This window comes from Diplotaxodon limnothrissa, linkage group LG2 (assembly GCF_057381915.1).
Source record: "Diplotaxodon limnothrissa isolate DT_005_m linkage group LG2, D_limnothrissa_male_GT1.1, whole genome shotgun sequence".
Classification (NCBI taxonomy): Eukaryota; Metazoa; Chordata; class Actinopteri; order Cichliformes; family Cichlidae; genus Diplotaxodon; species Diplotaxodon limnothrissa.
In genome coordinates this window covers 4,458,638-4,481,180 of record NC_140597.1, presented here as the reverse complement: position 1 = coordinate 4,481,180, position 22,543 = coordinate 4,458,638, and the positions used below count along the sequence as shown (strand labels likewise).

General features: G+C 40.9%; 1 protein-coding gene across 1 annotated transcript; it reads right to left on the bottom strand.

Annotated features, from left to right (window-relative positions):
- Positions 1-8,877: 8,877 nt before the first annotated feature.
- Positions 8,878-22,401, bottom strand: klhl3 (kelch-like family member 3). The gene is made up of 15 exons (XM_085366005.1): positions 22,339-22,401; positions 20,532-20,666; positions 19,547-19,653; positions 19,338-19,459; positions 16,200-16,362; positions 15,883-15,992; positions 13,658-13,774; positions 12,675-12,824; positions 12,463-12,580; positions 11,141-11,338; positions 10,484-10,585; positions 10,252-10,380; positions 9,720-9,860; positions 9,137-9,280; positions 8,878-9,019 (listed from the first exon to the last, which is right to left on the bottom strand). Exons 1-15 carry the CDS (start codon positions 22,386-22,388, stop codon positions 8,991-8,993), a joined length of 1,815 nt encoding a protein of 604 aa, XP_085222131.1. The 5' UTR covers positions 22,389-22,401; the 3' UTR covers positions 8,878-8,990.
- Positions 22,402-22,543: the final 142 nt, after the last annotated feature.

The window sequence follows — 22,543 nt, the reverse complement described above, 5'->3', positions numbered from 1 at the left end:
GTGCCACCGAAATCGTAAATACGACATATGGTGTAGCTAAGCTACAAATAGCCTCACAAAAATTAAAATGGTACAGAAACACCCAAAATATTCACAAAGAGAAACACATAACTGACTCTGCCACATATCAAACAGAAGAATATTTTAGGGCGGCTTCAAGTGTCATTTCCTCAAATTAAAAAATGGAATGACATCTCAAATGTTTTTTTTAAACTTGTTAGTGATCCAATCTGCCAAATGCCTGCAAGTGTGTGAGGACAAACACTGGAAAAGTAAAGCCGTCATTTAATGTGTGGCCAAACCGAGGTGCTTTGCCAAATATCTGAAACCTAGGTTTTAGTTGAGCATTTTAAAGTTAAATGTGCGTTCTTACAACTTTTTCCCCCTGATGTGAATGCAGCACGGCCGCTGGTCAAACTTAAAGCAACTTCCATCATCCATCCCCGCTGCCTCAGTCTGCATATCATCTGAAAACAAACAGCAGTTTAAATAAAAAAGACAAAGAGAAACTAATCACTGTGTGTATCATCATCATCATCATCATCTCACCAATTTGACTCAAGACTCTGCACTCGTCTCTCACCTCCTGGTTTTCTGACCAGGAAGAAAAAGGCAAAAGCATTTTGACTTTTTGATTTCAAGAACATTACTGTTGTCGTCGATCTTTGCGTTTCTGAGGAATCTCATCGGACAGCTCGAGGACTGGCATTTTAGACACTCTTCACTCAACACACTTCGGATTCATCTGGAACGTCTCGCACTGCGCTTCAACCTCTTTCACTTGTCATTTTAATAATAATAGTCTAACATCCTTACATCCTGGATGCCTCACCTTCTGACTGATTTTAAATATTCATCCACAAGATTTCAAAGCCGCTTTGTTTTAAAAAGATGATGTACACCGTACAAGATTTATTCCAACAAAAGTATTAATTCTTTTCGTTATTTTCTATTCTTAGGCGTTTTCTTCTACTTTTTGTTTGCATTTCAAAAAACAGTGATGTGGGAGCATCTTGCAAAAAGAAAAAAAGAAATGCTGCTTTAAGTCTTTCGACAGTTCCCAAGGCCTCATTAAACAGAAGATGCTCACAGGAAACAGCTGTGACTTGGCTCCTTGTGTTTCATCCGTCTCCTGTTCAGTTTGCCACATTGTAGTTCCTGAGTTATGGGTGATAAATAGGTCTGTGTTGTTTTTCATCTGAGAATCCAAAAGCATGTTGGCAGCGGGCATTAGTAGTCTTGTGACTAATCTGGAGGTTTTAATTGAAATTTGAAGCTGAGCAGATCATTTGTATGTTAGCATGATGTCCTCAATACTGAGAGAGCTGAGGGTGTTTTTAACGAGTGAACGGTCTTTAGGTGTGCCTCTGACCTCCGGTCTGCAGTTTGATTTCCTGCTGGCAGGTCAAAGTAGGGCAGGTGAGGGGAACAAAGTCTGATTTGAGCTCTTCTTTTATTGTTTCCAGTAAGAGTCGAGGCGTCACAGCGTGCTTTAAAGTGTGGGACAAAAGTTTCCGACAGTCACTGAATTTTGGTTTTAAGCTGCGAGCTCGTCAGTCAGCTGTTTGTCGTTTTTCTTCAATCTGCACTTGCATGTTTTAGGCGCACAGGACAAAGCTGACGCACAATTCTCTGCCTGGTTCAGAGGAGGCTGCAGTCTGTCTGTCGGTGGGCATTCAAAGCTATGAATGAGGTGAACCTTTTGTGTTGTGTGAAGATTATTAGGAGTGTGAGAAGTTGGGACAGTTGAAGTTAAAAAGTTTGATGTAAAAAGATGTTATTTGCACAGCATTCACAGAATGCAGCCCTTTTGTGTTTTATAATTTTTTTTCCATTTGTATTTCTAGAAATGAAGCACTACTTCTATACAGAAATTATACTGTACATTTAATAAAAAAATTAAAAAAAAGAAATACCCGAAGGAATGAATGTCAAAAGAAATGTTTAAATTATTTCAAACATTAAGTTTGGCCCCCTTTGGTTTATTATTGTTTGTGATGCCCTGAGAATGTGTTTTTTATTATTATTATTAATATTATGAATACTGCTTGTAGTATCATAACCATTATTTTGTGTGGTAACGACAATAATAATCCTTTTGTATGTACTCACTAACTGTAAAACCAGCTGTAGACGTTAGTCTGGCACTGTGGCGAGACGCACATGAACCTGCTCTGTTTTCTGAATTACTTTGTTGCTCTGTGTAATATAAGCTAATATAGAAGCTGTACTGTAGTGAGCTTGCATGGCAAACAAGAACATAATCATATGAAAAAAAAGTCAAATTGTTTCCATTATTTGTGCCATGAAGAAGCAGCAATAATATGTTTGTGTTCTCTTTAACACAAAAAAAGCATTGTGGGTTTGATCCCGAGTGAACATTTGAGGTACGATGTTTTCGGGGTTGGACAGTGTGTTTTTACCTCTGCGTCACGCCGGCACTGCTGAAATCCAACGTATCAATAAGTCTGTGAAACTAGCAGGGATTGAAAAGCCAATGACAGATGTATCATCTGAAAACATTCCAGTTTTTATCGTCATCAAAAAAGTGAAGAAAAGCGATCCACCGTCAATATCTGAAGGGCTTTTATTTCTGTCGACTTGTTTTTCATTGTGCCTGTAGCAGAGTGGTAAAATTCACAAATGTAAATGTATTCTGTCAGTGTACAGTATGCTTCATCTCACACTTACCCATCTGACGTGCATGGTTGTTTTACACACCAGGAATTCAGAGCAAAACTCCTCTTCAAAGACGTCTCCTAGGTCCTCCTGGAGATACTTTAGAGATTGGACACATTTTTACTAACTGATTATTTAAAGTGATTTAAATAAAAGTTGTCCAGAAGTTAGTTTAAAAGACAGAAATTATGTTTTTCCTTTAACTACAAACAGTCTGAAGTCAAGAAGAAAACCTCAGGACATCCTTGAGATGGGATTTTGCTATAAATTCCTTCAGTCGAGATTTCAGGAGGGATGTGGCATCAGACGCTCCCTCCCATTTCCTCCAGTCGACCTACACGTGATGCGTTTTAACGCATTAATATATCGTATGCATCTGTAACTGTTTTCTTACTTTGTGAATGCTTTTTCAGTTGTTCCTTCATTGACGAAAATGAGAAAATACAATCAGTAACAAACATTTACACATGAAAATAAAATTTACAAGCTTGCCACACCACTTCTCCCGACTGTTTTATTTTTTAAATGAAATATACTGGGACCAGGATGTCCCCTGCAAACTTGCCCTGAATATTAAATAACTTATGTCCATTTTTAACAAACAAATCCTTAAGATGACTCATTTACCACTTTTAGCATTAAAACCCATCCAGGTTACAGACTGGTTTTGTACTAGGTTAAATTAGAATTTAACCAGCTCTGCAGCCATTTTTCATCAATCTATGCTAATTTTTTTAATTACTTTAATAAGTATTTAATTTGTCTTATTATCACGCAAATATGATTTATAGCGTAAACAGATGCATAGACATAATGTCACTTGTCTCTGATAATTTTTCTTCTTCAACATTATGTGTGATGTTCTCCAATTGCAGGCTGTAGTTCCCATAAAAGTAGTTCTATGCTCTATACATCTACAAATGGATAGCGTAGTAGTAAGACCACACTCCTTTGGAGCAGGAGTTGCAAGTTCGATTCCCACCCGTTCCATTCTATATACAGTAAGGGAATCTTATAACCTTAGACCTATGAAATCTTCAATACCCAACATCCACAGTTGATGGCAAAACAACTAATAGCTCTCAGTGTTCGTTTGGAAGAAGGGACTGCTCCCACTGCTAGAGACTGACGAGGTACAAAACACATGCTACGGCAAGGGGGAGCCAGGACGCCAGGTCAGGGGGAGAGATCATCACCCCCACCCGAGATTGGGTACCAATTAAACAAAGAATTACATTTGTTGAGCTCAGGCATCAAAGGTACATTTTTTATTTCAAAATGTCAGTGATAATATTAGTGTTTTCTCAAAACATCAAATAGATGCGAGTAAACTAGTAATCTGATTACTGAAAAATCTGACCAACCCTTTATCACAGAAACCTTTTAACCTGATTAGGTGAACTACAAATTAGTAATCAGTGACCTCTAGTGGAAGCTAGAGAACACATATGCTGCACAAATACACTCTTCCTTCCCTTTTTCCTGCAAACTACAAGTCAAACATACCAGTTAAGATAAGTTATATACCGCCCTTTGTTCTAATTTTGTTGAGACGTCTCACACAGTCAACCATTATTGTTTTTAAAACATGTTTTAAAAGTACAAGAAGTTGTGTCCTCCAAGTTTCACAGCCTATGAGATCCCACAACTCGCATCTATTTGAGAAAACACTAATATTATCACTGACATTTTGAAATAAAAAATGTACCTTTGATGCCTGAGCTCAACAAATGTAATTCGTTGCTTAATTATTTGATTTATACATAACAGCGTTATAACATTAAGTGACATTTAATATAATTTTCAATATTTTTAAGCTTAAATTGTCCTCCAATTGTAAAAAAAAACAAAAAACACCGTGAATCCATCCTACCTGGAAAAACACCCTACCCAATGTTTCTGCGCAGACGCGGCGCATGCGCACAACACCAACGCCAAATTAACTTCTTTTTCTCTCACCCATTCTTTATGGTTAGGTTTAGTCGCAAGTCACCGTCAAACTATAATACGGGTAGGACGTTTTGTCAGAGTAGGATGGTTTCTCAGAACACCGCCATTAGCGCTAGCTTAGCAGGTTTAGCTTACAAACTACTAAAACGAGTACTTAACAAGTCTGTTTATTTATTCCAGTATGCAACAATACGGCGCCTCTCTGCATCCCACCTGGTGTGGTCATTTAAAGTTAAAAGCATGGTAGAGAAGGAAACAAGTGACGGGAACGAAAATTAATTCAAACTCACCTCCCGCTAGGCTCTTCTTGCGGCACACACGTTTCCTGATAAATCCTTTTTCTTAATTATATTATTATTAAAATAGTTCAATGGCTAACTGTTAATAGCAACTGCTACATTCGGCACCGTAGCTAATTAGGCTCGTTGCACCTGTCAACAAAACCAAGACCACGCCCACATGGACCCTTTTCTTTTTTCATCCGAACTCATTCAACTGCTTTTAAAACGCACACCTTTAAAAGAAATTAAGACATTAAGAATGTCTTTTCTCCTTAAAGGTTTGCTTCTTTATAAAAGGAAATAATTTCCCTTAAAAAAGATCATGGTTTTGTTTTATATGCTGCTTTGTCAAGAGGAAGATGGCATCATGCAAAGAGCACAAAGAGATGTAATGATGGAGACATAGAGAAGGCCAGAAGGAGCTGCACAGTCTTTGTGGATTAGACAAAATCATATAATATTCAATTCAATAAAACTTTATTGATCCTGAAGGTTGACCCCGAAGGAAAGGAAGGAGGGTATCTGCATGAAGTGATGGTGCTTTTTACTTTAGTGCGAACAACTCATGAATTTCAAAGCTGTTCTAACAGTCCAACACTGGTCTCTCAATCTCCCGTTGGAGAGCCGTGAGCTTTCTATGATGTTATCCAAACTTACGTTCTGTGATGTTGTCGTTCTTTTTGCTCAAAGAGCAGGTTCTGAGAACTCACGACCGCAGTGCACTTCCCCAAGATGTGATTGAATTTGCGCTCAAAGGTGTTGTTCGAGCTAGCCCCTCCAGATGTAATCCAGTTTTTCACTCAGAGGTCTTGTTCTGAGTGTTCACGGCAGCCGTGCGTTCTCCAAGATCTTCTCCGTGCTGCACTCAATGAGCCCATTTTGAGAAACTCACGCCTCGTCCCATCATTTCAATCCCAGCGGGCAGCCTTGTGGGGGTTTGAACAGCCGGTTCCGCTTCCTTAATTCCTTAATAAGTCAGGGCCAAGCCAGCTCCGATCCGCCAGAACCCTGTTACCATGGTTCCGAATAGGTAGATATCTTCAGCAGTCAGGCTCACCCGAGCCCAGACTTCTTGTTGAGAAGGGGTGTCAATTGCATTCAGAGACCAGTTGATCAAATCCATAATTCTCTTTTAGGTTTTAGAGAACAGACTGTGAGAGAATGTTCCAGGGAAAAGTAATACAAAAAACACGAGACTAGACAAGGACATAAGAGGCTAAGCAGGGAAGCTAAGGGAGAGGAGGAGAGGAGAAAAGTGCGACCGCCTTCGTCAAGAGCAAGAGCAGACAGGTAATAGGTTGCAAATAGAGGATCTTAGAAAGCCCGGAGTGGCAGAGAATATGAGAGCGTGGTGCAGGAGATTTAAGAAGACAATGAGATAGTGGCGAGTAGTGACAGACGGGTTCAAGGTTGGGGTGGGATCATGGAATCTCCCTGGCCTATGAGTTTTGCAGATGGCAACTGCAACCTGTTGTGAGAGTAGAGAGCCTGGAGAGGTGGGGGGAGCCAGCAGAAGAAGGTTGAGCGATTTGGAGACAAACTTAGTGATGCAAGGCTGGAATGTTTGGACACGTGCAGAGGTGGGAAAGTGGATATATTGGACTAAGGATGTTAAACATGGAGCTGCCAGGAAGGAGGAAGTTCTCCGAAAAGATTCTGTTAGTGAAGGTGGTGTGCAGAGGGTTGGTGTGACAGACAGGACACCATCAACTGTGGCAATAAATGTTATGCATTTGGGCTGATTAGAAACCACCACTGTGCACTTGCTCACTCAATACCAGCTGCTTACTACTTTTCCATAGAAGGCAAAGTCCACTTCATACAAAACATCCTTAAATTTCCACACAGAGTCAGTTTTAAGCTCCTCTTGCACATTAGCTCAGCTTCATTTCATGAACACATTGAACAGTTAACAAACTCACAACAGCAGCCGTTTCAGTCACAACATCCACAGTTTATATTAAAAAATATAACATCTGCTGTAAGAACATCATTATGACCTGAAGCTTCGATAAAAATCGCCATAATCATGACCAAATGGGTTTAATTTGCCATCTACATGAAACTGCATATTGTTATCATAGCTTTGTTTTTTTAGAAAAAAAAAAATCCCAATGCTTCTGGTAGAGCAATGTGAACGTCTGCTAATAAACACTTAGATTTGCTCGAGACAGATGCAAGTGTGAGTAGGTTTTATTTTTTAGGTGAAGAAAAGATCTAAGAAAGCAAAAATACTTGGTGATGCGTTCAAGTGCTGATGGGAGGCTCTGAAATCACCTCTTATTGCTGCCAAGTGCATGTCTCTAAAGTTTCACCCATTTTAGTTAAGTGTCTAAAACTCGGCGTGCGATCTGTGCTTTAAGTAGTGCCCTGAAAAATAAGAAGAAATTTACACACATTTCACCTAATCAGCGTTGAGGATCTATAACATAGGAAGTGGTGAATGCTTTCAAACACAGCAGAGGACATGAAGGAATAAAGAGCCTCTAACCTCACTGAGTGACATGGACTCCTAAATGCACCACGTGGCCCGAGCCACTTGCGACACTACACAGTGTAGAGGTTAAAGTGTTAAAGGCTGTCCTGATGCTGAACTCTAGCTCTTCAGATCACTACCCCAAACTGGAATAGTCACAGTGATCCATTCATATATCTCGAGCAAATTCAAGTCACTCCAAGTCTGAAATTTTAAGAACTATGTAGTATTTATAGTTCTCTGTGAGACTGCTTTGAAAGGTTAACCATTATGTCATGATTTTAGGGAAATCAAAAACAGAAATTACAAAAGTCGACGTTACATAAAACTTTTTTTTTTTTATAAAACTCTCTTCAGATCAAAAGCCATGGCACCAGTCAGTCATCTACATCTAAAAGACACCCACCATCATCCAGACGGGGGCACAAAGTGACATTATGATGCTAAGACTTGGATGCGGATGAATGCTGTGTGATAAAAGTCAACCAAATAATAATAATAATAATAATAATAATAATAATAATAATAATAATAATAAATAAAATGTTAAATCTGCATGTTTTACACATTACAGCTGAATTACTACAGTGCATTTTTGACACGATCGATTCTTAATTTACTTAAGCGGTAAAAACATCTCCAGCATTTTTTTGATTACGATTCAAACTGGCATACAGTTGTTGTTGTTTTTTTACAATTATTGGCCTTTAAGAAGTGAATGTAAAAGCTCCTGTGAGTGCGATCAGAAACAGCTGAGCGATCAAGTTCGTTGGTCAGTCAGAGAGAGGTCGGTCGGTGTGTCCGCTCCGCCGCTCTGCGTCAGTCAGTGCAAGTGATCAGTGCTTCAGTAGTGTGTCGACAACAGCAAAGTCCCATCAACCGGCCTAGGTCAGAGCCCCTAAAAATATTAAATATCACTCTTAATTTGCATATTTTATACATTCTTTACACTAACTGTGCAGCTCTCCGGGTCCAGGATTCTTGGAGGCGAACCAGCTCAACTCCTCAGAATAAAGTTGAGCAGAGTTGCTGGGTGAGTCCTATAATTTAAAAAAGGAAGAAGAAGAAAGGTCTCAACTGCTCACCCAGATTACAATAATCTTGTGAATGATGTTCCTGCAGCAGCCAATCACAGGCCAGCATTGGAGCGTCGAGATTATCGCCTCAACGATGTTGTGAGCAGTCTGAAACCTTCGTGCAGTCCATCGAGTCAAGTTGTTTCTTTTTTCCTTCCTCAGCTGATGTTTCAAAGCTTTAATTCTCCAGGAAATTCTCCAAAAAAGAAAACCGTACGTCTCCATTTGGTCCACTAGGATCACTTCCTTCCTTTGAGTCTTATTACAGCTGCTGGTTGTGTGCTTAGCATTTGAAAAAGCCCACTCTCCTGTGGCTGCTGCTTCTTATCCAGTGCAACACTGCCCTCAAACAGGATCTGACACAGCTTGAATTGAAATGACAAGAAAAACAAAACAGATGTACCCCCCTAAAAAAAAAAAAATATAATAATAATAATCACGTTAGCTGAAGACTGAGGGCGTCTCGTGTTTGTTCCGCTTTCCCGATTGCTTGCTGAGCTTCAGTTCGCTGATGCGGAGCAGATGCCGTCATAACAGCTTGTCAATCACTGCGACTCCTGAAACAACGAGACGACCAATCAGAGAAAGCAGATTTGCAAACAGGTAATACGTGTTCAGCCCATCACGTTCATTTCTCCCGGTACTGTAGAAATACTGCCTGCAAGGAGACCTACCAGCATAACTTCGTCCATTGCTCATGTTGGTGGGAATGAGGCTCCACTTGTCTGTGGCTGGGTTGTAAAACTCTACAGAGGACAGATTGCAGGACCCGTCATCTCCACCGATCACATACAGCAGCCCGTTAATGGCACAAACACCTGGGGGGGAGCAATGTAACATGTTTATTTTAAAGATCAGCACAGGAAATTTGTCCCATTTATCATTAAATGACCCAATTTACAAAATAATCAGCGTACACCACGTTTACGTATGTTTTATTAGCAATACAGGAGAATAAAGGTTTTTAGTCATCTCTTACAGATCGAATATCTTTAAAGCACAGGCCAGTAGAGTACATGAACATCTTAAAGCCAATCTGAACATCATGCAAGAAAATATTGTAAATATTTGTACATGTAAATCTAACAAATGGCTCTCTTACCCATAAACGGCAGCTGAATAGTTATTTATTAGTAACAATTTAAATAACTCAAGGACCAAAAAGAAAGGCAGTCATCAGCTTTTCAGAGGGAGAAATAAAGCTTTAGCCAGAGCGTACGATGAATAGATCGATAGATGCTGTGACCGCAGTCTGACCTGCGTTTCGTCGACACATGTTCATGTCGCAGACCAGCCTCCAGGTGTTGGTCTGTGGGTCGTACACCTCCACACTCTTTCTCACCAGAGGACCGTCATGGCCTCCTGCTGCATACAGCTGACCACCCAACACACCCACACCTGGACAGAAATATTTTTTAAATAAATATCAGGAGACTGTGACGGTGAAATCCTCCAAAACCCCAAATATAGTGCAAATTCACCACAAATGAAGAGCTTTAACAAAACAAGTTCTGATTTTGTTCAGATTATTTTTACAAAGCAGTTAGCGTCCACCAGGGGGTGCTGTTTCTACCAGTTAAATGGTTAGAAAAAGGCCAATTCACCATCATAGAGCGGGATGATTAGATGCTTCTAATACTGATATTACACAACACATTATGATCAGAGCATGTGAGAATTCGCTTGGATCCCACTGATGGAAATTTCTATTTTTCCTGAATACTAAGGGTTGAGCTGTGATGCTGCTCCCTGTGTGGATGTACAGTAGGCAGGATACAGTGTGTGGTACCTGCTCCACTTCGCCGTGTGCCCATCTCAGCTACATAGCACCACTGATTAGAGACTGGGTCATATTCTTCCACTGTACTGAGACACTGGCGTGATGCACCATCATAACCCCCTACTGCGTACAGTTTACCTACAGATAAACACAAACCGGTTAAAAACAGCATATACATATTTAAAGCTTGGATTTTCATTCTGATGGCATAAAAGGTAGCTGACACACAAGTCATTCTTACCATCAACCACCCCTACACCCACGCTGCTGCGTCTGGTGTTCATGGAGGCGACGTACGTCCACTCGTTGGTTTTATAGTTGTAAACCTCGACTGTTGACAAACCTGAGACACAGATGCAAAGAAAGAAGGGAGAGATGTAGAAATGGGAAAGACTGGAAGCGAAGGTCTGCGGTAAAGGGTTACCGAGTGCGTTATCACATCAGTCTGTGAGCCTTCTACACCCAGCTGGTAGATGTGTTGTGAGAAGAAAATAGATCTCCTGCCTCCTGTGTTTTAATGGGGTTTAATAGAGCATAAGAGCGCTGTGCCACTACAAGCAAATGTATCAAATGAGGAGAACAGTCAGATGATGATACCAAGGAAAAACAACTTTTTTTCTAAAGGGAAAATATTTTTCTTCACTTGCATAGAAATTTACCTTAATTTCCTTCAGTATAAACAGTTCATAATCAGTATTTTTATATTAATTGAAGGCAGTGCAATGAGATCCCTGTGAGCAGCAACTGGATGTGTGATAGTTCTCAAACTGCAATAATGTGACAAATGTATCTATTCCGACTGAAATTTACTAAACTTAAAAATGTGTTTATTTGAGTTACCAACAGGCACATTATGCATAAACCCACTGCTATTAATAGCTACATGCATTATGTGTACCTATGCTTCCATTAAAGCCTCCCACAGCATACAGTAAATCGCCCAGCACAGCGGCTCCCAGCGTGCTGCGTCTCTCCTGCATGCTCGACACCGCACTCCACTGGTCTCTTGTGCCGTCGTACACGTCCACCGTACGCTCCCGCAGCGAACTGTTGAAACCTCCAACCGCAAACACTCGGCCCGCCATGGAAACCACACCTGGGAAACAAGACAAAGAATTTGGGGATGAGATCATAGCTTGTTAAATTCCAAAAGTCATTGCTTCTATGAGGAAACCACAAGAATGTTTAGAAACCAACATGTCAGAAATGCACAAAGTCTGTCTTGAATCCTTGTATCTTTAACAGTCTTTGTTACACCCTTGCTGAACCTCCTTCATAGGACTCTACTAGACCACAGCTGGTCTGCTGCATTGTTCTACTGATTGTTTCTCCTTTTTTCAGTGCTTTTGGAGTAGGGCTGTGCGATATGACCAAAATCTCATATCCTGATATAACCCCGCTTTATTGTGAAAGGTTTATGTGGAACATAAACAAGCAGACACGCGAAGGTGTTACCGTCATTGTTGCTAACCACAACGCATAAAAACAGGCGCTTGTAGTGTGGTTATATTAAATATAAGAGAAAGAGAGAACTTTAAGAAATTAATACAGCCACTACAGTGACCATCAAAATGATGAAAAATATCGCCGTGAACAGTTTAGTTTATTTTGCGACATCACGAAACAAACGATAGCGTAAAATGAAACGACAGATGTTTTTATATCGTCATATCGAACAGCCCTATTTTGGAGTGCAGGAACCAAAACCATAATAAGTTTACAGAACTTTTTGGGGCCGTTTTATCTGCTACTACAGAGTCAGTAGTTTTGGTCCATACATATATGTAGGCTTGAGTAATCTGGATAAAGCAAAACTAGTACAGGTATACATGTATATAGATTAGTCATTGAACATAAATGCAGCACAAGCCACCAGCATTGCAAAAATATACATGTAAACCTTAAAAAGTGGATAAATAAGGAAATATTAATGCACCGTAAATTGATCCTATATAATATACATTTTAACCTGGTATATAAGACCATATATTCCTGTCAACATAGTACAGGGCATCCAACACACTGCAAACAAATGTAGAAATAAGAGGTGAGAAATAAGGTTTGGGCGGTACACAATTCCCTGGGAACAGTGCAGACAGTCCCCAAAACTGATTGAAATGCAGCCATTATTTCTATTTTTCCATCAGAAGTGCATTTGCAGCAGTGTTATCCAACCCGCTGTTTTCAGATGTCACTAGACACACCAAGTAATGAACTAACCTGCCCGGCAGCGTCTAGAGGGCAGATCGGCCACTTGGTACCAACGATCTTCCTGGAAGTCGTAACACTCCACGCTGCGGATGGCTTTGGGAGCCTGACCACCCACTACAATCATCACCTGCACGTCCACACAGACCCACAGTAAGAAAATACAAGCGCACACGTGTATTTTATGTTAAAAACCTTCAGCTTTGGCACATTTCTGCGTGTACCTTTGGGATGCTGATCGGAGTTCGTGGTCGCGTCCTATCAGTCTTTATGAGGTGACGCTGGTCAGCAGGCAACAGGTGATACTTCATTGCTTCTATGAGGAAATCTTTACAAGTGTTGTTGTTCTTTATCAAAGCTTCTTCCTCTACAATCTGAAACAAGGATCAGATTTCATTCAAGATGAAGACACAGTAGATTTCTGTTGAGTACTCAGCCTTTCAGTCTCTGGAGGCATTTCTAAATGTAATAACTCCTTTCATCAAGTCCCTCTGTTGTTGCAATACCTGTTTAAAATGTGGCAACAGTGGCAGAGACATGAACACTACAGGTGGGAGGCGAGAGAAAAAAAAAAATTACGTGGGAAACCGGTTTCTTGTGTGTGACTTGAGCAAAAAAAAAAATCAGTGCTGCTGAAAGATTTGCATGTAGGCACACTAATTGTAGCAGCTGGCCCACAAACACGATGACTAATGTACTGCACAAAGACGAACAAACAGTGATTTATTTCAGCATCAACTCTTCTTAACATACTGTGATGAAAACCATTTGTAGCTGTGGGAGTGACTTTGTTATCCAACCTAAAGGCCAGAAACTAGTCTAACATCTTAGTAGAGCAGCGATTCCCAACTGGGACGAGCCATCAAGGTACGGCAAACAAAGCTATGAGCTGAATTTATTGTATATCACATTAACAGTGGGGCTCTCAAATGTAAAGCGGATTGAGAAACTAAACAAGCAAATCATTAACAATCAAATCAAGGACAACATAATGAAGGAAATGCTTGATACACTGGTGTGATGGTCAAAGTTGTGGGTTGGCCAGAGGAGATTTTTAGCTCACATAATGAGCGATAGCAGTCTTAGGTTTGAAAAAGCTCTTTTGAATATTCAATTATATCTGATGGCACGGCTGACTGAAAGCCATGATTAACCCCCGTCCCCTGTTGGTCAAAGACCGATAATGTTTAAACAGAATTCGTTTTACCTGTACCAGGTAATCTCTGGAAAGCAGTGGAAGTCTCACATGCTCCATTAGTTTGGGCATGTATTCCAGACGAGCTGGTTTATCATGTTTGATCCACGATATCATTGCCTCGAACACCTAAGAACAAGGAAAAATATGAAGGATATGGAGAAACTGCTCCGAGGTAGAAGCGACCACAGCAGTTTATTACATAGACTCAGTTACTTTGTTTGGCCCCACTTTGTATTTACAGGTGCTTATCTACATCAGTACTCCACATTTTCAGGGGTGTGTGAAAGTTTGAAAACTTTTGGGATCAAAAATTTTAAAACTGGGAACAAAACCTGTTGACACAAGCCCAATTTTATCCCATCCCCTTGAAGTTAAGAGGGTGTGACAGATTTTTCTTGGAAGCTGCTGGATGTTAGAAATGTGCAGGCTGAGACTGAAACAGTGAGACTACCAGTGTATAAATACACGACACCTCATAATCCCAACGACTTTCCTGTTTTGTAGATGCCGTGAAGTTTCAAGACTGATCGCTCCAGGGAGCAATCGACAGAACAGAGGCTGCAGACACTAGTTTCATGCCACACCACATTCATATTCATTGTGCCACTTCAGTCCCATTTATCTCTTGATTGCCTGTAGGGCAGCTCCACAAGAGCAAAGGGGGGGCTGCGTGCCCCTCACATTGTGCACAAAGGACTCCAGCGATGGTAGCATAAAAAGACTCACCCAACTCAAGGGATGCACCAGTTTTTCTCTAAACATAACAAACAACCTAGCAAAAAAAACTGTTTTAAATCGCATCTTTACACAATTCATTACTAGAAAGCCTGTCAGAAATGCAAACACAATTTGTTCCCATTTCTTTAGCTGAATCTTTGAAAGAAAAAAAAACACCAAAGATAACAGTTTGACGTGCATAGAAATCGTGTTTTTCCACCAGTAGGGCAAATACCAAAGTGCTATTAGGTGGAAACCTAACTTATTGTGGCAGTATGCACTTCCAAGATTAGAGGAAACTAGTCCAATAGCAGAAATGGGCAACTGGGAGCTAAAAACTACCAGCAAATAAATCACTATCTGAAAGTTACGTCCTTAACAAATGAGACAAAATCCAGCAAAAACCCAACTGGCCCTTTTGTTGAGCCAGTTGTTTGTTAAAGCCTCGTCAGAAATGGTGTGAGGGGAAGGGTGGCTGTTAAGAAGCCATTCTCATGGAAGAGAAGTGGACTGAAAACCAGTGGCAGCGGTTTTGATGAAGTGATGAATCCAAATTTAAATTTGGACTGGATTAACCAGAGCCCAAACCTCAACATTACTGAAGCAGTGCGGGATCATCTTGACACAACAGAACAAAAGGCAGCCACCAACATCCAAAGCCTGGAGAACTACTCCTGAAGACAACTCAGACAAGCTTTCTAGTAATTTCTTTAAGAGTCCGGCTGTTTAAGAATAAAGGTGATCATAGCAAATACAGACTGTCAAGCTCCTTTGTGTTTATACCAGTTCTGTTTTTGCCTTATATGCTGTATTTTTATATAGGATTGCACATTTCAATCCATCACTGCACCCATTTTCAATTTTCCTTGCAAAATATAAAGAAATAACGGCTGATGCAAGACTTTTGCACAATGTAAAGCAATAAAAACTGCAATTTGGGTTATTCTCCTCTCAACTAAGAGGTTAATAGAGGGGGAACCCTGTTTCAATGATGCATGAACACTCACATGATGGAAGAACAAAGTCAAATTGAGACAATACACAAAAATGACCTCAAGAAGTTAATCCACTCACTTCATTTAATCCACTCACAAAACAGCTGCAGCAGGTAAATCAGAGCTAAATGACTGTGTCTGCTGATGCAGTTTGTTTGGCGCTTCATGGTTAGCGTGACAGCATCCAACTCCCCGTGTTTATGTTTGAATCAACCTTTGCTGTCAGTGCTCTGACAGCAGCATGTCACACAGCTGCTACATCAAACTCTTGCTGTTTGACAGGTTAACTGCAGACAGATGCGCCATCCCCAGGAATATACGTCTGCTGTCAGATTCAGCCCATCATACACAGCAAGTGTGGGATGACTCTTTTTTACTGTCCCTTTTTCTGAAGTCTGCTTTACTTCAGAGATTTTGTGATCACTGAAGTGAAAATCTGTTATGGATTTCATTTTCACTCAAGCATCTTTAAAAAAAAAAAAAAAAAGAATAAAAATCTCTATCTTTATGGTGACGCCTGACCTTTTCCTCTGTTGACACGGTGAGTTTGTCGCTGGAGATGAGGCTGCACACCTGCTGCAGAGAAAGGCTCAGAAACTCCTCGCCCTGCACCACATCAGTAAAATGCTGCTCTGAGAGACACAAACATCCACAGCACACATTAAACACTGTCCCAGCAAGCGAAGCTTAAATGAAAACATGTTCGTTGTCTTTGCTGTCCAAGACACCTAATGTATTCCCTAGACTCGTGTCAGATTTTAAACACCTCATAAATCAGCCAACTCATAAAGTGACAGATTATGTGGCGCGAATAGAGAAAGAAAAAACAAAAATCTTACCAGCGTAAGCATGAGCCTGGTTGAGAAGCTGTGTGCATGTATGCAGGTCAGCAAAGGCTCTGATGCCCAAGCAGTTGGTGGGATGAAGCTGAGATTGCAGGAATTCGCAACAAACCTGACGCACATCCATCAGCTGGAGGAGGCTGGCTGCAGGCAGCAGTACCTAATATTTGTTTTTTTTTAAAAAGTCACAAAAAGTTGAGTTAGCAGTTTACCTCCACAGCCATTCCCTGTGTACACAACTCAAGCCTTCATCAGCACAGCAGGTCTGTTATTCAGTGAGCTAATCAAACAAACTCAAACGCATCATTCAGGTTAGGAAGCAAACTGATACCCGGTAAGTTTATCAGTAGGATTAACTTTAAGGATCGGACAGAACTGAAGAAGCTTCTCGGATGAGAGGTGAATCGTCTTCAAGCAACTTTAAAAAAGTCCAGACGCTTTTCTTTGCAAGCTCCTTAAAGTAGAGAAACTCACATTTGGTTTTGATCTCTACTTTGAATGAGGAGCTACTAAACGACTTCCTGCAAGACTTTCAACTTGGTGCAACAGCCTCTAAAACGAAAGGTCACAAACATGTCAGCTATGCTTGCCACTTAGAGTTTATAAACACAAACATCATGGATTTAACAATTTTCTGCAATTCTTCATCCCTCTATTTTCTTTACCAGCAATGAAAAATAAATAAATCCAGCCCGGGACCATAATCAGCCAATAGCCATAGTCCTTGGTCCTGACCAGAGTCGACCTCATATATGATCACAAGCCAGTCCGATTCATGCATGCACAACACATACACGCCGACAGCCACGCGCCAACATGAAAGCTTCTCACTGGGCGTGAATACACAACACCGCATGGCGACGACCCCAAAAACACTTGAAACAACAAACCTAATCAGACACTTAAAATCACCTTCATCTCGCTGAACACTGACATTAACTGAGGCTAACAAAGGCTAAAGCTATCCAGAGCTCAGAGCCAGGACTAAGACGGCAGCCTCGGTACAAGCAAAGGCTCAAAGCAGAGACAAGTGAAAAAGAAAAAGAGCTTGATGTCTGCTGAAGTTAGGAACACTGGAAACATTATTCAAGTACCTGAAATTGATTTTGTTATATAAACCTGTTGAACCTGCTTCTGTTTGGTAAGTAAAAGTGGGTGTGCAGCAACTCATTTTCAGTTACGTGTACCTCTTTCCACTAAAGAAGATCCTGCAACTTACTGCAATTAGGGAGAAAAGCTTAGCCTTCACTGTAAATCTGCCTTTTTTTGTTGTGTTAAAAACAAAGCAAGTCCTTATCCTTTACAGCAGAGCGCTTTCACCCCTCCTTGGCACGCCAAACCGAGTCCCTGTTTATCGCAGCTCAAATAAAGGTAACTAGAAAAGAGCTTTTTATCAACACGATATAAATAAAGTCCTAAATAAAGAGTTATCTGAAAAATCTGGCTCCAGTCCGCCTTCTGCAGCTTTTGTTTGTATTGTGATTTTATTGTTAGAACACTAGATATTATGCTAAACTCATCACTGTGACATAAAGATAGACGAAAAAGAAAAAAGATTAATAAGACCAAATAAGAGTTTGCACACATTCAACTGGCAACACTTACTGCTCGATCAGTACTGACCTTGGCCACTTGAAACTATTTTCTAGACCAGCCCTCATTTTTTTGGCTACGGCTATGTTTTTAAAACGGGTGCCGCTTTTTGTCCATTTCAACATTTGTGACAAGCATCTAGGGAACTGCCGAGAAACTGATGCTAACAAAGCTACTCATTAGTTTAAGTAGGTCAGTGTCTGCCTGCCTCAACACCTCGCTGTTTCTTCAGACACACACACTCATCCACTGAATGAGTATTGTCACTGTGTCCTCTGTTTCCTGTACACAGCTGCCCCGAAGCCTTGCATCTTCTAAAACACAGCATCAGGCCCAGTGAAACTCTGTTTACAGCAGCTGTGACACACCAAAACACACACGGCTGCAAGCAAAACAAAAACACTTTTAGTACAGAGAAACGCTGACTTTCAAGAAAAGAAAAAGAGTCTAAATCCAACTTTTGACAGATTTTTTTTTTTGTCAAAACACACACACACACACACACACACACACACACACACACACACACACACACACACACACACACACACACACAAAAACTGAGAGCCAATCAGCGAGGCACGCTGCTAACAGTTGGAGGATTTCCTGCCTTGTCCATGCACACTTCCTGCACTAATAATCAGAGGAAGTATCTTGCCTGCAGCTGGATCAAGCTGAGCTGTGAGAGAAGTAATGCAGCTACCACAGGTTAATGCCACCGAGCTAACCAAAGCCTCAGCGCTGTGCTTTCACAGCAGAAAACCCCACAGAAAGCTCTGTGTTTGTCCTCTGTAGTAAACATCTGCTCCTCAAACACGGCCAATCGGACCATCCTGATAAAAGGGAAAGACTTAAAATGACGACAATCCCTTTCAGGTATTATGCAGCTGTGTCTGAAACACATTTATGATTAGAAACAAAAACAATAATATCATTAAAATGCTTTTGTGAGCAACACTTATTAAAATTAATTTAGGTCTTAAAACAGGTAAATAGAGGCACTTTCCCCAAGAAGGACAGTTCAAAATATGTGTTTAGTTTATAGTTTAGCAACAGTGTTTAAAAAAATTAAAGCTTTTATCCACCCCAAACAGGATTAATATGCAGTTATTCTTTCTTGTACTTAAACTGGTGAACAAAAACAAAGGTCAGGATAAAGAAAAGGGCAGCAAGTTACAAATTTCCTTCTTAAAACAAAGGATGTTTTGTAAGAGCCAGACTTATGCTGCGATCGTTTTGCTTGGAGCAGCAGCAGCACCACTTTGATATAATTATCTAACTTGTTAAACAAGTGTGAAAAAAGAAAGTGTGACAACATGATGTTTTAATATGCAGCTCCCCAGGCAGCTCCATGTTTACTTCTCCACTGTTAACCATTAAACAGAGGAGACGACCAGCTTACAGGGCTAGGCGTTATTAGCAAAGGTGATTATGTTATTGCTGCTAATATACAAGAGTCGTTTTAAAGCACAAGCAGTCTTCAAATGAACACACAAGCCACCATAAGAGAGCAGAAACGGGAAGGAAATCTAGGATTCTCACCTGGACGTTGTCCTCTGTGACCTCGATCTCTGCTGTGTAAATATAGTCGACCAGTTTTCTCAGAGTCTGACCGTCCACCTCTCTGATCTCCACCTGGTGAGCTTTACTCTCACTCATATCACCTGCGCACACACAGACACACACAGCTAAGCATACACACAACTGTGTGCAGCATCATACACAATGCACCAACAATAGTGTGCATGTACCTGTGAACATGGCACAGAAGTAAGGGCTACAGGACGCCAAGACCACCCTGTGAGCTGGCACTTCAACGCTCCCGGCTACCAGCTGGACGTCACACAGCATCTTTTTACTGGAGGAAGGACAAACAGACGGCGTTATGTACGAGAACCTTCAACTGACGATGTCCATAACTAGACATCTGATTTTATCGCTTGCAATTTTCAGATTCGTCATTATTTTTGTGCAGAAACACTCAATTTCCTAATGTTACACACCTACAAACACGACGTTTATTAGAAAGTAAATCTAAACAGACATGTGGCAGTAACACTATGAGATTAAGGCATTGAAACAAAGAGAATTTAACTCACTTTTCGATAAAGACTAAAAGAATTACTGACATTAGAACATAAATATGTCACAGACATACGATAAACACAAAATAGAGCAACAGATAAGCATTAATGCTTCTGGTCATTCCAGTTGCTTTGTCAATTGAGAGTTCTGGAAGGATTATTTGAGTTGCGTCAAAAATATAAGACAGAATTATTAAAATGTTTTTTGTACAAATGTGAAGTTAAATCTGCACTCAAGAGCCGAGCCAGGGAAGAGGGGCACCTTTGAAGTACAAAAACTCTGGTATTCATCACCAGTTGATGAAATATCACAGTAAAATACATGAACCTGGGCCAGTTGTGTTGAGGTTCACATTTCACAATTAACAAGCCCACAGTCGTTTTTGTCATGCATGTGCAGAATAAAACATCCCCACCCAACAGAAGAGGTTTGCCAGTAGCTGTTCGACAGTGATTTGCAGTTGAAGTCGCTTCTTTAAAAATGCAGCAGTTCAGTTCAGGCAGAAGTCATGTACTGCTGCACTGACATTTTCAGACAAGCCAGGTGAACAAGCGAAGACTTGCATGTCCTTTCTGGCTTACAAAACTCGATACGGCCTCTTCGTTCTCAAGTTAAAATGAAACGGTAGAAACCACAATTTGAGCTACGCACCTCCTCAGGTCGTTCATCAACTGAAACGCTTTCCTCATGTGCGTCTGGTTGAAGGTGTGCATCCCTCCATTCACCGTGTCCTCTTCTGAATCGGTGGCACATGGTGGACGCGGTGAGGCCGGTGTGGCAACCAGACTGGTAAGACATAAGAGGCGGTGTCTGGATCAGCGGATAGCGATGATGACAAAAGGCAACCACAAACCATAACAAAGCCTCCACCATCTTTTACAGATGACTGTAGACACTCACTGTTGTACATCTCCCCTCACCTCCTCTGTACATATGGATGATCTGAACCAAAAATAATTTTATACGGCTTCTTCACTCCATAAAACTTGTTGCTACAGTCCAGTTCTTATGTAATTTGGCATAGCTCAGCCTTGTCTCCTCATTTCCCTTCCTTAGGAACAGATTTTGAACAGCCACATATCCAATGAGACCATTTCTGATAAGGCTTCAGCAAACAGTGGACAGATCAACTGAAGGTTCATATGCATCTCTCAGATCCTGTGTCACGTCTTTGTGTAGATACAACACTGGCTCATCCTTGAGTTAGGTGCCTTTTTATCCTTGAATGGTTGGTGTTAAGTAGAAAGTTTGGATTTCTCAAGACAATCAAAACAACAACAACAACAACAGAGTCTGGCTTCTTGGAAGCAAACTACAAAAAAATGAGTATGTGTATACTCAAAGCTGATCCATTAGACTGATGGATGTCATCTTCGCGTTAATCCAAAGGTACCAAATAACCATTCAAGCATGTCTATTTAACTGAGGATACCTGCTCTATTCAAGATGATTGGAGGAAAGGTGTTCTTTGACCCTATCCTTTATTAAGGATTAAAGCTGGATACATTTTATGGTCAGTGCATCCTTTAAAAGGGTAAAAACAGCCACAATATATAGGGTTTCATTTCTTTTAACGAGCTAAGCAATTAGTGCCTATTTGCTGTGGAAGATTAACAAACATCTGCCACACAGATGGCATGTGCATATTACTGGTAACTTCTTTTACACAGGGACTGCACAGAAAAAGAAGCCCTCACACATGCTTACAAGGAAATGGGGGGAGAAAGAGCATGCAGACCCGAAGCTTCAGCCCAAACCTTAGGATATTAATTTACAAGCAAATGTGACCTGCAGCGAGCTGAAAGCACATCTGATAGTGTCGGACAGAAAAACCGCTGTTTATTTAAACAGTGCTTGGCCGTCTCCACCGTGCATGTACTGTACGATGTGCTATCTTAACTCTCAAAACAAGCCGTCTCTTCACCCACAGATAATCAAGCATTTCGAAGAATTTATGATGCTTCACTGAAAAGTCCCAGTAGCTGCCCGGTAATTCGTTTTTGTTTAACAGCTTACGGTAAGCTTGTCTTCATGCGTCCAAAAAAACCAAATCAACAGGAAGCTGTTCAATTCATTTTAAGTTTGTTGTGGGTTAAGTTAGCTAGCTCCTAGCATTGCTAACCAACATATAACCTTATGACAGCCATGGATATCAACTGAAATCGTATTCTAAGCTACTTTAAAAATAATTACAAACCAACCCACTTTCAGTCAACTATCTACAGTCTGGTTTGGTTGGCTGCCATCAGCTGAGCAGCCAGTGATGCTAGCTGACTAACGGGCGCTAACTAGTCAACACAGCTAGCCCCGAGTTCGCGTGCTGTGAGCGAGCTCTCGAGCTGTCCGTGTTGGGTTTCTGGCCACTACATCGCGTAGGTTCAAATGTCATCCAGCAGATGCAGAAGCAGCCTGAATCCCATCTTTAGAAAACATAATCCCCACCGATGAGCCAACTCACCCCAACGACACACCGTCCATCCTCCCGGAGTCAGAGAACACAGCGGGCATGAGCGCCGAGCGGCCGGCTGCACGCAGATCGTCTATTAGAAAGATGAGTAACTCCGCAAGACTGGCATACACAGATGGTTTTATATGGTGACTCACTCCCTTTATTTTTATGCACATTTTTAAAAATAGTTATACAAACTGTATTAGAACACAGT

Bases quoted from the DNA above. Each gene is read 5' to 3' on its own strand.
- klhl3 (XM_085366005.1), bottom strand. From the start codon at position 22,388: ATGCCCGCTGTGTTCTCTGACTCCGGGAGGATGGACGGTGTGTCGTTG. The intron at 15,993-16,199 runs GTAAGATTTTTG...TGTGTCTCTCAG, and splicing joins CCAGGCTCATGCTTACGCTG to AGCAGCATTTTACTGATGTG. The intron at 10,586-11,140 runs GTACACATAATG...TCTGTGTCTCAG, and splicing joins AGGCTTTAATGGAAGCATAG to GTTTGTCAACAGTCGAGGTT.